This window comes from Amphibalanus amphitrite, unplaced genomic scaffold (genome assembly GCF_019059575.1).
Source record: "Amphibalanus amphitrite isolate SeventyFive unplaced genomic scaffold, NRLGWU_Aamphi_draft 000209F_arrow, whole genome shotgun sequence".
NCBI classification, from domain to species: Eukaryota; Metazoa; Arthropoda; class Thecostraca; order Balanomorpha; family Balanidae; genus Amphibalanus; species Amphibalanus amphitrite.
In genome coordinates this window covers 79077-96002 of record NW_024881704.1, presented here as the reverse complement: position 1 = coordinate 96002, position 16926 = coordinate 79077, and the positions used below count along the sequence as shown (strand labels likewise).

The following is a 16926-nucleotide window of genomic DNA, read 5'->3' as shown; positions in this document are numbered from 1 at the left end:
CGACACCGGCGCGGCGCTGCTGACCCATAGAGGGGGGAGGGGGGCTGATAATTAGTTGAGCCGGAATTGGGATAGAAACCGGTATGGGATTGGGATAGAAGCTCAGCGAGACTAAGGGATTGTGTGGTGCCTTCGGTACGCCCCTCAAAATCACCCGTGTAGGGCCCTCAGGGCCGCCGGTTATGAAGCCTTTGGAGGCACTGGTGTGGGCCCTCACAGGTACCGGTGGGATGCTCTCAGAGGCATTGGTGCGGGCCCCCAGAGGTGCCGCTGTGGGCCCTCAGAGGCGCCGGTGAGGGTCCAGTCACAGTTGCCGTTGTGGCCCTCAGAGACACTGCAGTGTGGGGTTGTCACAGTCCGGTGTGGGACCCTTAGAGCTGCTGGCTCGAACCCTTTACAGGCCGACAGGGGCTCTCAGAGACCTACAAGGGGCGCTCAAGAGGTCTGCGGTGCCTTCGGGAGCCCTGAGGAGTCCTTAGAGACCAGCAAGGTACACTCAGACGCCAGTGGGGCCCTCAGAGTCGTCGGTGTGGGGCCCTCAAAAGTCACCGGTGAGTGGCCGTCCGATGCGGCTCCGGCGTTGAGCCCCCAGAGCCGCCGATATATGGTCTTAAGAAGCACTGGTTTCGGGACCTCATTCAGGGATGCCGGTTGCACTCAGAGGTGGCAGTGTTGGGCCCTCAGCTAGGCACCGGTGTGGGGCATTCACAGCCGCCGGTGAGGTCCCTCGCAGGCGCCGTTGTGGGGGCCTTCAACCACGCACTGGTTTAGGGGGTCATCGCAGGCGTGTGTGGAACCCTTAGAGCTGCTGGTCCCTGATAGGCCGGTAAGGGCCCTCAGAGGCCGGCAAGTAGCCCTCAGAGGTCGCCAATAGGCCCTGAGAAGCCGGCAAGGGGCACTCAAAGGCCGACAAGGGACAATAAAAAGCCGGTGTGGGGCTCTTATGGACAGAAGTGTGGCTCTTCGGAGCACATAAGGTGTTCTTCCGAGCCCTGTGGGGCCCTTCTGAGTCGAAAGATGCCAGCGTGGACCCTCAGCCGCCAATTGGCGTCGCAAGGCCCCTCTGGCCCGAGAGGCCCCCTGATCCGATGGGGGCACGTGCCCCTGCTTCCCCTCCCCCCGGGTGCAGATAGAGAATGCAATCGGCGGTGCGGAACACAACAATTGCAATCGTTCCTCCTCCCGTCGCGAGGTCGCCCATCCGACCCATATCCCATGATTGTCAACCCTGGGGCTCGGGTCGGCAATGTACCGGCAAGGAAATCAGCTTTAGGTGAGTAAAAAAGTTATTAAGAGTCATTACCTAGTTGTCGTTACGTTCGTCGTTCAGTAATAGCAACTATACGGTGCCAAATGTACCCGACGTACAGCTTGGAGCTGGGCGCCGCCCGGTCTCCACCAGTGAAGTCACGCTAATGCTTAGCGACCGGTCCATTGGAAATCGCGGGATGATTCTACCTCTCTTATACGGCCTTGGTTTCAATGGCCGGGGATCCCCGGAAGGGCGGGCGCCGATTCCGCCCGGGTCAGCCTAACATCCAGGCTCGCACGTTCGCCTCGGCTCCGACAGGTCCAGCACGGCGACTACGCGAATGTGAATCATGAATGGGTGGTGGGCGGCGGATGGTGCCACAGGGGAGGGGGAGCGGAGGGGATTAAAGGTGACACTTATGTTGCTTGTGATAACTCGCCTCGCCTCCCTGGGTTCCGCCCAGGTCCAGGGATGGATTATCTTCTCCAGCTTTAGCTAAAGTCTTACATTTGATTTTTTTTTTATCAATATCAGTATTATTGGATCTGAGGGCAGGGCAAGGAACAGGACTAGATATGCACAATTTTCCCGAAATCCGGGCCCAGCACCGAACCGGCAGCAGCACCGAAGGGGTCCTTAAGACGGGAAGACAACAAGGTATCGGGTTTGAGGGCACTGGGCAGGGCAGAGAGGGTCACAGGGCCTGAATGCAGAGCAGGGCGCAAGGCCTGAAGGAAGTGCAGGGCAAGGTACAAGACCTTAGGACAGGGCACTGGGCAGGTCACATATCCTAGGGGTATAGTAGGGCACGGGACATAACAAGGTGTACGACCCCAGGATAGGGCAGGGCACAAGGACTGGAGAGCGCATACATGTGCTTAGGTGCATAGTAAATCAGGGCACAAAGCAATCAGAAAGGCAACATCTGTTGCATAGTAAAAGACCGAGGCATGCTAATTATTATTGCTTGCACTTTTCCGCTGAAACCGTGACATTTCAGTGTGGGACGCAGTGGTCCAAATTTCGCGAGTGCTACGTCCCAAAGGCAGGGGGCTGCGTCCCGAAATGGGACGCAGTCAGTATGTTAAAATATGCCCTGGTAAACAGCCTGGGGAAAACACTATGACAGCGGTTGAGCATGAATTATTTCTCCAATGAATTTCGGCGAAAGAATAATTTCAAACAGTAGACGGTCATAATGTATGTAAAAAGGTTCTCAGAAATATTAACCTTGAACTACTAGAGATCTCCGCAGAACTGTGCATCACAACAGGTGGCTTAGATACCGGACTATGGACGCAAACACTTGGCTGATTGCACACATCTCCAAGAAGATGCGTTACGTCATGCGCCACACTGCAATGTCGAGCATGCTCAACCTGGGAGACCAACGAAACTAAGTGCGTTCTTTCCAAGAGCCGCGTGGGAGAGAAAAGTTGCATCATTTTCTTTTAAATCTAATGGGATAATCTAGAGCCCACAAAAATAATGATAAACACTAGCACTACCTGCATATCCAATCTTTCAAACTTAACAAGGTGAACAGGGAGGGAGAGGGGAGAGGGGGAGAGGGGGAATGAGAGAAAGGAGGATGAGATAAATAGGGAAGAGAGGAAAAGGGACGGCGAGAGAAGGGAGGTAGAGAGAGAGAGAGAGAGAGAGAGAGAGAGAGAGAGAGAGAGAGAGAGAGAGAGAGAGAGAGAGAGGGGAGGGAGGGAGGGAGGGAGGGAGGGAGAGAAGGCAAGAAGGGCGGATACGGCAGCCAGTAAGCTGCTGCTGGCGGAAAGCACAGCTGCAGCCGCAGCCGGAAGTAAAAACCGTTACGCATTCTCCGCTATCACTCCCCGAAATACTGCGCCGCAGAAAATCTGTCGCTGTTTCCGCTCTCTCTGTTCGGTGAAGTTTACGCTGATATCCTATAGTACCTAGCATTGACGATTCTTCTGCTGTGAATTAATAAGGTCATCGCAAGTTGTCCCCAAATTTAGCGTGGGTTTTGTGACTATTGGGTAGCTTCTTACTATCAGCACGGACAGAAACGTAGCCAGGATATTGATTGCCCAGGAGGGTTGGTCCCGCTCATGGAGGGGTTGGGGGTGGGGAGGGGAGGAGGCAAAGCACGCAGTTGTCATGAAGGTGTTGCTAAAGCCAATCGAGTCCCAAATTGTCTGCATAAGGGTACCAAAGGACAAGATGACGCGCTTGCGCTGCACATGACGAAGCTGAATAACGAGTAGGTAGGCATTAAAAGTATAATGTTGGGAGGCTGGGACAGACATTCTGAAATTCACAAATTTTGTAGTGCACATTGCTCAAAGACAAACAATGATCCACATCTTAACCAATGATACAAAAGTGCGATGCTGGATCCTCTCTCAGACCAACCACCAAAGCATTCAGCAATCAGCATCCATCCTCCCCGCAAGTGTCCCCAGCCAAACTTCCAGACATACCTACCTATTCCATAGCTATATCCCCACAGCTAAATCCCCGAGCTATACCCACACCCCTCCAGCAGGCACATCCTTACCTTTGGCCCACTGGGTGACGGTGTTGCCCAGGTAGACGGTCTTGAACGTGGGATCCTCCTCGGTGATGGTGATGGTGCGCTTCTTCCACAGCTTTGCCACCCGCGCCACCAGCGCGTGGGTCGTCATAGTCTTCAGCACGTGCGGCGCGACGCTCCGGCTCGATGGGGTACTGAGTTATGGAGTTCAGGTGGCGATGTTCTTTCGCGCAAGTGTGTGCAGTTGGCAACTTGTTTTGACAAAACTGCGGAGGATATCACTGTTTTATTGTTGAATCCGTTAATAGAGCTGAGCCAAGTAGTGCCAGGTCACGTAAGTTCAGGTAAGGTCACACCGGGTCAGTCCGTTCACTCTGGTCACTCCAGGTCACGCCAGGTCACGCCGGGCGGGCTCTGACGAGGCGCGGCGGTGAGTCGGTGCGGACGCTGTCGCAGCACGACCACCACTGTCGGGCATTGGCTCGCTCGGCGGCGGTCGGCGCTGAAGGAAGCGGCGCGCGCCTTATCTGCACGGTGGTCGGTGGTGAGCCGTGCTGGGTCGGTGGCAGACTCAGACCTGGCGACACACGCGACAGACAGTCGGTCAGATACGACAGCGGGCATCCGTCAGGGCATTCACACGACACAAATAGGAAAATAAGTGGCACACATTGTCTAGCCGTCTGACAACAAACAACAGTCAATGTGAAACAAGGACGTTATATTGGCATCGGGTTGAAAAGCTACTGGTGACAACTAATACTCATCAGGATGTGCAACGAAAACTAAACATGTTTCATATTTGATAGACCCTAAAGATCCTCATAACTTTAATGATGTTAAAAAATATTAACCCACGTGCGCATATCTCGATCCGCACACCTTTATATCAACATGTTCTTAGTTTCTAAAAAGGTAAATGATGAGTCCAGCGAGAACAAGACACACGGTACCGTCCCATATCGACGTGCAATGTGCAATGACGATGTCGCGGTTCACTCCAGTTCAGACAGAGTGGAAACAGCTACAACGATTTTGTGATAATTCAGGGTTCAGCACGAGTGAGCTGACGTTGAGGCGCATAGGCGCGGGAACTACTTTCAGACCGGGGGGGGGGGGGGCACACCATAATGGAGATGAACCTAGGGTACCCCCAAATCTAGTTTTCTCACCGGTTTTAGGCCACTTATTTTTCGTCCCTTGGCTTTTTCAACAAAAAAGAAAAACATTTGCAAAAAAGTGCAGTATTTCGTCTCAAAGTTGTGGGGGCACCGCCCCACGGCCCTAGAGTTGGGGGGGGGGAGAGGGGGGCAAGCTGCCCCCAACTGCCCCCCCGGCTCCCGCGCCTATGTTGAGGCGACGAGCTATAGCTATATGGTGCAGTGCAGAAGCTAACCAGGGGACTGGGGACTGTAATGATGGTGAAGTGGGATACACTGACTGTGTGCCCAACATAAAATACCTACTAAGAAAGTCGTCTGGAAAATGAAATAAGTCATCAAACGTGCGTGCTGATAATAGACGAAACAGGATGATGAAAACGCTTATCTCGCAGTTGCAAAGGTAATTATTAAAAGGAACGTTCAAGGAAGGTATTAACGAGCATCAAAGAAACAATGGGACCAAAAGAAACGGCAAACGGTAAGGACATTATTTCAGTGCATTTCGTTCAGCGCTTTCATGTTTTTTTTTCGATTATATACATTTATTACACTCAGATCATCTCATCACATTCACAGTCATCCGACATCATCCACTCCAATGATGCGCCACCAGTGGCTCATCAGTCGTTTCATCAGCTGCCTCAGCTGGCACGACGCGCAACGACAACTCCCCCCAACAGCTCACACGCGTCCCACTATCACTGCGCCGCTGCAATGGTTGCACTACACAGGTCAAGGCACACATGGCACCACCGCGGGACCGGTCTTTGCGGCACTGCTCCAACAGCGAACAGGCAACCAAACAAGTCAGAGTGAGCAAAACAGCGAGGCAAGGTCCGGGTGAAACGTTCAACACAAGATAAGGATAACAACACTGCAAAAAATACAAATTATTTAACAAAGCCCAGAGGTTTACATTTATCAATACAGAACAGTTTTTATATCAACTTTTAACAGCTATCAATGGCTATCAACCATCAATGACACCGGAGATGCAGCGAGCGACGCCGGCGGAAGACGCGCCGGCGGCGACTCGGCCAGCCCGGTCACCGGGGCGATCGAGGCGGCGGCGGCGTGACTGGAATCTCTACTATTTTCTACTTTGTTTTGCTCCTTTCACACATCACATGCAAGACAAAACAGCCGCTAGTCCCTTCCCGCGACCGGCGAGCTCGTGACCTTGGGGATCATCCGGGTGTTTGTGGCATGTTTGTTTTATAAATATGATGTGTATATTTATGCATACTGTATACTATGTATTTATTGTATGCATTTTATGTATGTATTTTTAAGTGTTTTTACGTATTTCTATTCCTCATGCAGATCAGCCTACATCATGCAATGATGCAAACTGATCTCACATGAGATGCAAATTGCATGAAGATACAATTTACATGCCCACAAATGCATGCAAATGCATGCACTTGCAGGCAAGAGTGCTGCAAGTGTGCAACTGTGTTATGGATTGACGTACAAAGATTTGTGTAAAAAAAAAAATATACGGCAGTTAATGTGCATCGTTTTGTACGACGATGCTTTTTAGTCTTCCCCACTTTTTCTCGAATTCTATTTGTTTGTTTATGCGATTAGCTGCTTGTTGTTCTATTTCTACAACAATTTTCAGTTTGTTTATTAGGTGTGTCACCTCTGGTGTGATATTTCGTAACCTTGCTTCATATATGACCATTTTTGCTAAAGCCAATATATGTGTCTGTTGTGGATTTGCATCGATTAGGAAGAACCAAGTTTTGCTGTTTATAGGGAGGCGTATTTCGTACGGATCTAAAATTCTGCGTTTGATATCTGCTATAAAGGACTTTACTTTATTACAATGCCAGAACATATGAACCAGTGTTTCCGGTTCTACTTTACAGAACGTGCAAGTATCTTCGTCTTTAATGTGTATAGTCTTAAGGTAGGTATTCGTTGCTACTATGCGATTTATGAGTTTATATTGAAACATTATCAGTTTTGCTGACTTTGTGACCTTTTTTAAGATTGCAAGGCTATTTTCCTCAAAACCCCCAATATCTCTGATCCACTTTGCTTTTTGGCGTTCATTAGCATTCCGTATTTCTAACTGCTTATGTTTTACATTTGCTTCGTACGCTTGACGTGAAAATTTTTCATTGTTTAACACCACGCACATTCTATGTGGCATTATCGGCCCAAGTGTTTTATTTATTTGTTGGTTTTTTATGTAATCAGGTAAGCTCCTGATTAAGCTCGAATAACATAAAAATGTCATCTTCACGTTGTAAGCATTTTCGAGGCTCTCTTTGGTATGTAAGGTCCCTGTATTTTCGTTAAACAAATCATTTATGAGCCGAATTCCTTTTTTGTACCAGCTACGTATTATTGAACATTGGAATTTCGTGTAATCTGAAAACCATATGTTTTCGAAAAGTACGTTAGCCTCATCAGGTACGTATACTCTGCTAAAGTTTGCAAAACTTTTTAGTACGTCGCTCCAAAACTTGTTTTCAACCTTCTTCATCAATTTCTCTAGTTGTTTACTGCCAAATTGAAGCACGTTTTCAATTGGTGGTAGTTCAATTTCGACTATACGTGACCATGATGCGTTTGATGCCATTATTCTTTTGAGCCATGTCAGCTTCATGCTGGCGCAGAAGGATTGGACATCTATCATGCGAAGACCACCTGCGGTAAAGTTTTGTATAAGTTTCGCGCGTTTTATTGGATCTCGTTTACCACCCCAAACAAATTCGAATAAGATTCTCTCAAGACTTTTAAATTCTTTTCTAGAGGGGTCAGGTAGGGCCATAAATAGATGAACTAATTTTGACATCAACAGGGACTTGACGACTGTTATTCGCCCTAACGTTGTAATGTTTCTTCTACGCCAATGTTGAATTTCTGTTTGAATCTGAGTGATTTTCGGTTCGAAATTGACCTGAGTAATGTTTTTGTTATTCTCATTGAACGTTATTCCTAATATTTTCAATTGGTCAACAAACTTGATTTGGCTGCAACCAACGTTGTTGAACTGCCTTGCGCAGCCAATCCGCAGACAACATGTGCTTTCATGTTGGACATTGGACAACCCTAGACGAAATTTCATGCGCAGAAAAATAAATCATGTCATCAGCCATCTTATCTCCTGTTCACATGGCATCGCCAGCTGGCTACAGGAACCTCAGCTGCTTGAGCAGAGAGATTCCGAGAGCCACTTCACAGCTCCTCAGCTTTGTTAGTTCAGCGATATCACCCCCTAGTCAGAATTGGTGGCTATCGTCACCGTAACAGCCAATACCGCGCAGGGCACTCGAAAATGTCTAATGTCGCCGTGAACTCGATCTCCCCACGCGACGTCGTACTAATGACGTGATGATAGCAGTGACATCAGATGTGACATCAGGTGCTGGTTAGAAGGAGACATCCTCGACAAACAGGATCGCCGGAGGTTAACGGTGGACGGCACGAACGTTTTGTGAAGTACGTGAACTGTGTGCCTGACTGCACTCATTGATATTATCGTTTTTTTGGGGGAGGGAGGGGCGGGGAGTATGCTGTTTCCCTTTCGGCGACAGGTAGGCATGCAACATGAACTTGAACTATCAAGTATTATCCATCTACCCAGACAAAACAATAACCCAATCCAATCAATATGTCAGATTGTCTCGAGTCCCCTTCACAGTTGCAGAACAGGATGCGTATCAGGAGACACTATAGTTCGGAAAACATCGCAAAGAATGATGAACAACAAGATGAACAACTATCATTGGACGCAATATGAGATCCCCAATATGTTGATCGACATGCCAATCACGTGACAAAAAGAAAGAACTCCAGCTTTCTGGAAGCGCAACCAAATGAAAAACTGGAGTGTGTATTGACGTATACCTTGCACAGCAAATGTCGCCGTGAGCAAGCGGTCGCAATAAGCCTTACGTAACGACGGCACCGCGTGTCCGAACTTTTCCACCGCTCTCGCAGCACGGCCACCCACTGCCGCTCTCCGTGTGTGGCAACGACGGTGTCACATTCTCGGCATGATGGGTCGTCCCTTCGGCACGTGCTGTCACTGGCACAGCTGTCACTGTTCGTGAGAACGCCCAACAATAGGGGCGGCAATGGAAGAGGGACTATCTATAGCAATGGTCCAGCTCTATGTGTACGGTGTGTTTATATATAGCTGGCTCTTTTGTGGGGGCTGTCGCAGCCCGCAAGTGGCATGTGTGAATGTGGGTAGGACGACATGGTAACACATGCACATTCAGAACCTGCAATCGGTTACAACTTTTCATAACTAATTTTGGTGACGCTCATCAATATTTTGCTGGTTTAAAATCGCCAAAACAACAATTTCTGATATCATGAACAGCCACACACTGAAGTTTGTGAAAGCTTGATCAGGAGGATATCTACTAATCCATCTGTACCCAAATCTTGATTTCATATTACCCTTCGACGGCTTTTTATTCTTTTTTCATAATTGGGAAGACGGCGTTTTTATTTGTTTCCCATTTTCATTCAGTTATACGTTTACAATTCTTTGCAAATTAGGTAATCTAGATTACCTATAATTTTGAATCTGGTTACCTAATCATCTAATGGCGATCCCTTCTCTTATCTTTGACTCCCTCCCGCTTATAAAGTATGAAAAGAATTGGTCCAACAACTAAGCCCTGGGGTATAACGTGTAACATGCTATTGCAGCATTAAAAGGAGAAAAGGCAGGGCAAATGGTGACAACTTGCCTGCTTGCATTTCTGTTGGGTCCTTTTCGCACATAAGCTATTATATTTATAACGCACTAACAACGTGAAAAGCAGAATTTTAGGCACGGTTGCCGAAAAATGTGGTCCCCGAAGTCCCGCATGCTAGGACTCCTAGGACCACAGACGCTCCCCGACGAGGAATCGAACCCCGGTCTCCCACACATCAGGCGGGTGTATTCACCACTGTACTATCGAGGATCACGGTTCTTCATATGGTCAGACACATACATATCACGGTAATCAAGAGCTTGCCTATCAATTGGATGACGAAACTCGCGTCAAGCAGGTAATAACGCCACATCGTTCACACAATCTGTAACCCTTGAACGCTTATCAAATGATTTGCCCCTCTCAGCCGTTATTGGACAATACCAGCCTTATCGTGCACCTAACGTGCCGACTCGAGTTCTCCGGGGCTAGTTACAGGAAAGGATTTCTTTCCCAGCTATCTAAATCATCCCACAAAGCTCTTTCAGGACTAACGTCTGCTCCCCAACGTCGTTTCCTTCACCCCGGACAATGTTAGGCAAATGCCTTCCCCTTCCCGACATCATCCTCCATGGTCCTGGAAAATCAGGACCATGGAACCGGAGTATACCCTTCAGGGCATCTTTAGCCGTTTGAAAACGGAGTCAGTGACGGTCGTTCTGTTGACGGCACGACGGCAGAATGTCTAGAATGGGTTACACGTTTTACTCGCCTCGCCACTGTAACCCATCAGCATGACAGATCTCGGAGGCTGGGTGTTCAGGAAACACATTTCCCGTACATTGACACCTCACAGGCGTGTGGAGCCACGGAAACAGCCAGGCTAACTCACACACATTAATGGCGTTAAAATTCATAAACCAGCTTCCCATGACTAAATGCCCATACAAGAACACACTTGGTGGCGCTAGCCCAGCCGAGGCAAACGCATAACTGTACTGCCTATTATGAAGCCTAACTGGCGCCATTAGTGCGTTGATGCCTCAGTAAATTGCTTCCTTTCGGACATCCTTGCCTTGAGAACGGTAAACACCTCGGAACTCTGGTTCGGCGGGATGCAAAAAGGTCTTCAACGGACCTCACCACTATGATGCCTGGCGACATCTTCAGAATTCCCACCGCTTACAGGCTCTCGAATTCGACGTCAAATCTGGGAGGTCCATATACATGAAAGTCGGGGAAGTTCGCTGAGGGTGAACTATCCTATAAAGGCGCCCCCGAGGGCCAGTGAGTGCTGCTCGTTTGGAGCATGTCTCGCAGGAAGTGTTGCCCGTTCCAGGCGGGGTCGTGCCGGCGGCCGACGCCGCACCGACCGGGGTCTCTCACGCTGCCCGTGGAGTGGCGATGCCAGTTCCCACACCGGCCGGCGTGCGGTCACCAATGGTTCCACGGGTCACCACGAGTGGTGCTGCGGGTCATCACCGCTACTATCCGGAGGCGTCAGCTACTCGGCTTTGTGGGAGCACATCCCTTCTGTACACATTCAGTCCACTCGCTACAACAGCTGAGTGAAGTGGAACATATGTATCAAAACAGAGACATCTGTAGGTACACCTTTGTACAGAGGTCTGTGACAAAAACAAACTGAATTCACGAAACCTGGTTCCGACTGTTCTTAAAATGTGATGAGACAAGAGTGAAGAGAATGTGTAGAACGAATACTCATCCTATTTCATCACGGGGTCCATTGAAGCATTGAGATAACTAGTTATCCGCATTCGTCATCCTCAGTCCCAAGTCTCACCACTATCTGACATCACGTGGTCTACATAGATCAGTGTGACCACTGACCAGTGAGGACCGTATGGACAGTGAAAGGAAGCGTCAACAGTCCATCATACCACTTAGAGAGCGTGACGCCTCCCTTGAGCAGCTCAGAGGCTCACCTAATCGGCAAATACACAAGACACCATCGACACACTCCCAGCTCACCCGTATCCAACAATCACCAGGTCCACCCTGCAACCAACTCTGATCGCCACGCCGGCTGCCACGCGCGTCACCGGCACCGTCACGTGCGCTGGCCGGCGCGTGACTGCGTGACGACGTGACGCGTGACGGCGCCGGCCGGCGTGGTTTCGGCACGGCACGCTAATGGCTGGGTCGACGGGCGGAGCTGACCCCGGCCGGGGCTGTTACCGACCAGTGCAGTCGTCAAAGCTGAACTGCCGCCGTCCAGCCGAGCGGAGTAGGTGATTACGGCCCGGTCCGGCTAAATTTAAACCCATTTCGAGCCGTCCCGCAGGTCAACGATGACGATTGTTCGTGCCTTTCCCAATCAAGGCTAAAAGTGGATTAAGTTTGTGATTTTTTATCGTGCAACTATCACGGTTCTGTAAAATATTTGCATGCAGCGATAAAGAACGTCAACCTTTTAGCTAGTTGGCTATGCGCATCGCCATCGATGTCGCTTTGTAGTCCAATAAAAGCAATGAACATTCTATGCTCGTATTCCTTTCAATCAGACGGCTGCCCGGCGGCAGGGTCGATGAGATTCATAAAGCTGGCCAGGGAGGTTTGCAGATTTGGCCAGGAAGGTCTGCAGCCGCACGGGAGCTCATCCGCTGCCGCACAGTCCGCGGACTGAGACGGTCAACGGCTGCGTAACGTCCGCTGCGGGCGACGTCCGCTCACGTGCGCTCACGCTCCCCTCACGAGTCCTGATAAAGAAGAGAAGTTCGGATATTGTCCGTCTCGTGGGCAGCGTTCACCGCTCCCATCACCATCCGGCTATACTGTTGCTCTTTAGACTATTTAGCGCAGTGTTGCTGTCCTCTAGTCAGAAAGGTACGCGAGCGTAACTCTTCACGCCGGCCGCGGACAGCGGGTTCCAAGGCCGTCGTATGAACGCCGCACATCCAGACACCTGTTGTTTTATGTGCTGGGTGGCATAACACGCTCTCAATGCAACAGACTAGCCGTTGCCTCAAGAGCGGCAAAATGACTCTCACCTGGTAGGGCAAGCGGAACGGAGCGGCACGTGACCGAGTCACTTTCTACTGGGGGCGGGGCCGTCAATAGGTGATTGTTTGGAAAATACACGCGTCAAGTGTCCACGAGTCACGACCACTAACGGCGATGGAGATGTATGAAACATTTACTGCACACGTGCCAGTGGCAACACCCGAAGTCAAAGATATTACCCAATTTATAGTTGACTCGAGGCTGCAGCGGCCAGCGGTGTGCAAAAGTGAACCAACCCCGCCCTTTTCAACTGGGGACAAGTCTCAATAAACAAGACAGTTTCTAGAACAGAGCATTCATCCCCAGCACAAGGAAGTTGCAACATGTCCGTCCTAACGCTTTCCGCCTCAATCGCTTTTCTCGCAAAGGACAATAGCCAGCAGAACAATTGACAACGCCATTAATGCAACCCCCAGCATTAACTACAACGGCTTGAAGTGACCGCCGTCCGACACTAGCCCACGGTCGCGCAGATACGGGCACACTCCCCGAGCCCTGAAAGGAATTGGGCGGTAACCATTCCGTCCCCTGTCGCTCACGACCCAGCCATCACCAGCAGCTGAGGCCGCTGGCGCCGCGGCCCTCCCCCTGTCGGCCCAGCTGAGCTCTGACAGCCGCGTCAGGGTCACTCGGGGTCGGGCGAGGGTGGACGTTACCGAGGCCCAGGGCAGCAGACGAGAGGTCGCCTCTGCCGAGGTCGACCTTGACGCGCCGAGTTATGGGGTGGTCGGGCGGTCGGCACTGCTCAGAGGCCAGAGAAGACACGATCGGTGATCGGTGCAGACTCATTGAGAGCCGATTTGGAGGGCAGAGAGGATGTTTTACGCGTGCGAGGTAAGGAAGAGTCACGGCTCACGAACTGAGATCGTGAGAGGCGGAAATAGCGGCGGAGATACCGGGAACAACAAAGGAAGCTGTTTCACTGGGAACCTTGGAATCTAGCTCAAAGGCATTGGAATATTCAGATCGCACATATTACATTTTATTTATAAAGATAAAATAAACGATGATTTCCTAACTTTTCATATTTTTTTTTTGTTAGGTATCCAACATGCTTTGTTCCTTTTTATCTATGAATGGATAGAGCGATATAAGATATAAGTCTACAATTGATCTGTCAACTGAAAATGCAATACTCATATCCTATCGCGCTCAGGCGATTAAAATGGGAGTACTGAGTGTCACCTGACACCACCAGATTCACGAGTGCTGACCTCCAAATTATGCAAACTAAATTCACAGGGGTCACCCACACTGTCAGCTGCGTAGTCAGAACTTAATGAGGCTGACTTTATGAATCTCATTCAGGTGTTTCTCACGTCAAAACATCGTACAATCCGCACGAAATGATCATCACACCGCCCACGCTTATCAATACAATTCCCACCGAGCGGCGTACGTGATCTGCTTGCAGTGAAGGATGCCCGGCATAAAACTAACCTTTTAATGTTGGAATATGGCCGACCGTTTCGCATTATTGGCTGTCAGGGGCACGAAATCGAGGCCACTCTCCGTCGGTTCCCTGGGAACTGCGGGGGCGGCGGGGGAGGAAACGACGGTACTGATCTCTAAGAATTTTTGCTCAGGACAGCGAGGGGACGAGGGGTAGTAGGGACTAGGGAGATACAGGGAGGCAAACCCAAGGTAAGGGCGAGCTCCACCGTACCGTCCGTCTGCCAGCTCCCCTGCCGTGCAGAACGGTCTGCCTCGGGGAGAAGAATCCATCCCCCACTGCACGGACCGTCCAACTCCCAAGGTCCCCACGACTGCGCGAGGGGGCGTAAGGGGCGGTCACGTGATCTGGTCACGATCACGTGATTCGAACATCACTGGACACAATAGGACTGCAGCAGGCGAACGCCTTAGCTGAAGGTTTATAGATCACGATACCGCTGAATCCTGTTACGGTTATCTCCCGACTCGAGCGGCTTCTTCCGCAAACGTCATTGGCTTGCGACTAAGAATCTCAGAGAAAAGGATTCCAAGCAAGTGGTCACATTTTTCGCTTCGCTAAACAAACCTTAAACGAGCTTGCAGCAGGTTCTGTCGGTTTTCACTAGCCTTTACTCAACAACATGTGGACAGCTGAAATCGCATCCTTCTCAATCTTGCCCAGAGACGTTTTCTCGTCCACCTCATTGGCTTTGGCCTCAGACAAGGGATTAGTTCCCCTGACTGCCGTTGGATGGCAGCACTGCAGCCAGCGGCACCGACCGGCCATCCCGCTCGGAGTCAGCCGGTCAGCCGACCGTTACCTGGGGCATTCCACGTCAAATCGAACAAAAATCGGCTGTTTTGCACCTTACCATCAGCGATTTCATTATAAATTTGTGAGCGAGTTCCTGTGTCGCTCCGAACATTACATTGATGTTTTTTGCACATTCTGACCACAGGTCTTCTAAATATAGGGCATCGAATTTTTACAAAATGTTGCATCTTTATATTTTTGAACGACCATAACTTTGGTTGTACTTGTTTGATTTGAATGAAATAAACCTTACTGTTTAGGTAATTTCTTAAGCATTTGTTTAGAATTACACCTACTTAAATATATGACCTTGAAATTTGCTTAACTCTGTTCTTAAGCACAAAAATTGAAATAGCAAAAAACACGTCACCTTCGATTTGGCTAATTTTCATATATTTTATTGCCTACCATATTCTCAACAACCTGTGAAAAAAATTAGAGTGGGCCATTCATAAGTTTTGAAGAAAATGGCACATATGCAAACGTATGTTAGCACGCGCAGTGGAGGCGGAAGAGTGACTTTCGCCCCACCCCTCCTGTTTTTCGCCAGTATCTCATAGTATTAATGCGAAATTAATTATGGCTACCTGTCCAAAATTGAATTGCACATCTCATCGTGCAAGCAAGAAGAAAATCGGTTCACAACTGGTCTAGTAATAGCGGTGTAAAGTGAACATCCTGTCGCCGCGGCGACGCGGCGGCCGCGGCGACTCGGCAGCCGGCGCCGACCGCTAGTCGCCGCCTGAATTGTAGACTGTGCCGGGACGGAACGGAACGGTTCCGTCTTTACATCGCGCTCCTTACCGCTGATTACGTTCGATTCGCGTCAAATTTTGTGAAAGACTAATAAATGTACAGGCAATCTTATGGTGTAAGAGTTTTGAAAATCGATTGGTAAACAATTGAAATATGAACGTGTAAACACAAAATTGTGATTGCTGCGTTTCCCGCGTCGGCCGATCCCGCCTCAGCCGGCGACATGTTACTCTTAGCAGGTCTCTAACTGCCATATTTATTATTGGATTAACTAGAAATTCCCCATACATACTCAAAAACATATATTCTTTCGTATAGTGAAGATAAAAAGACGTGAAGATATCGTTGCGTGATAATGTTTTCGTTGAATTTTTGGCTTCATGATACATTTCCACACGGCTCAAAATTCACCGCAAAATACCGTTTGCCTGAGACACTTTTACTATGGAACTTGAATGCTTGACTACGATGACTATGTATTTCCATTCTCGCAGAGTTAGGGATATCACTAATCAGCAATCATTCATTTCAGAAAGTGTACACAAGCAAACATGTCTTGACTCTGTCTTTCAAGGTCACGCGCGGTTGCGTGATGTTGATGCATGAAAACGGCGTTTGCCGCGAGAGTTATGAATGGCCCACTCCAATTTTTTCACAGATGGTTAGGAACATTGTGACGGACATAATATGTAAAAATTACCCGAATCGAAGGTGACGTGTTTTTTGCTATTTAAAATTTTCTGTTTTAATTCAAGGTCAAATGCATTTCAAGGTCACTTCAATTTAATTTTATAATTAAAAATCAAAGCCATATCAATTGCCTACAAGACCCTGTTAATATCATTTTGATACCAGAAAAGGAACCAGAGTTATAGACATTTAAAAAATTGATGTGTGGCATTTTTGGCTATATTCGATGACCTATATCTCAGCGATACTTTATCAAATTTCGAAAATATTATACGTAACTCAGTTTTGAACCATGCCCAGTCTGCCTACAAATTTTCAGAAAAATCGAAGGGGATGACGGATTTCGGTGTTTGATTTGACGTGGAATGCCCCACCTGTGTTTCTGTGCTCGGCTCCGTGGCTCAGCGAGGCGGTATGAGGATGTGAGGTAACGCGTGGCTCCGCGGTGAGGACGGCCTGTCGGCTGTGCTGAGGAAAAGAGAAAGATTGGACGCCTAGGGGGTAGCAGAGGCTGGTGATGAGATGAAAGAAGAGAGAAAAAGAAATGGGACAGACGGAGATGGAGAGGGGGAGAGGAAGAGAGAGAGAGAGATAGGGAGGGAGGGAGGGAGAGAGAG

The 16926-nt window shown here is 49.2% G+C and overlaps 1 protein-coding gene and 1 non-coding gene across 2 annotated transcripts in view; both read right to left on the bottom strand.

The window, feature by feature from the left end:
• Positions 1 to 16926, bottom strand: part of LOC122385123 (protein FAM43A-like) — a 43883-nt gene that overhangs the window by 16922 nt on the left and 10035 nt on the right. Inside the window, exon 2 of the mRNA XM_043373130.1 lies at positions 3783 to 4335. Coding sequence (XP_043229065.1) covers positions 3783 to 3909 — 127 coding nt within the window. The 5' untranslated portion in view covers positions 3910 to 4335. The remainder of the gene's footprint in view (positions 1 to 3782; positions 4336 to 16926) is intronic.
• On the bottom strand, positions 9790 to 9861 carry Trnai-gau. Its single transcript has one exon. It is a non-coding gene; the product is annotated as a tRNA-Ile (tRNA).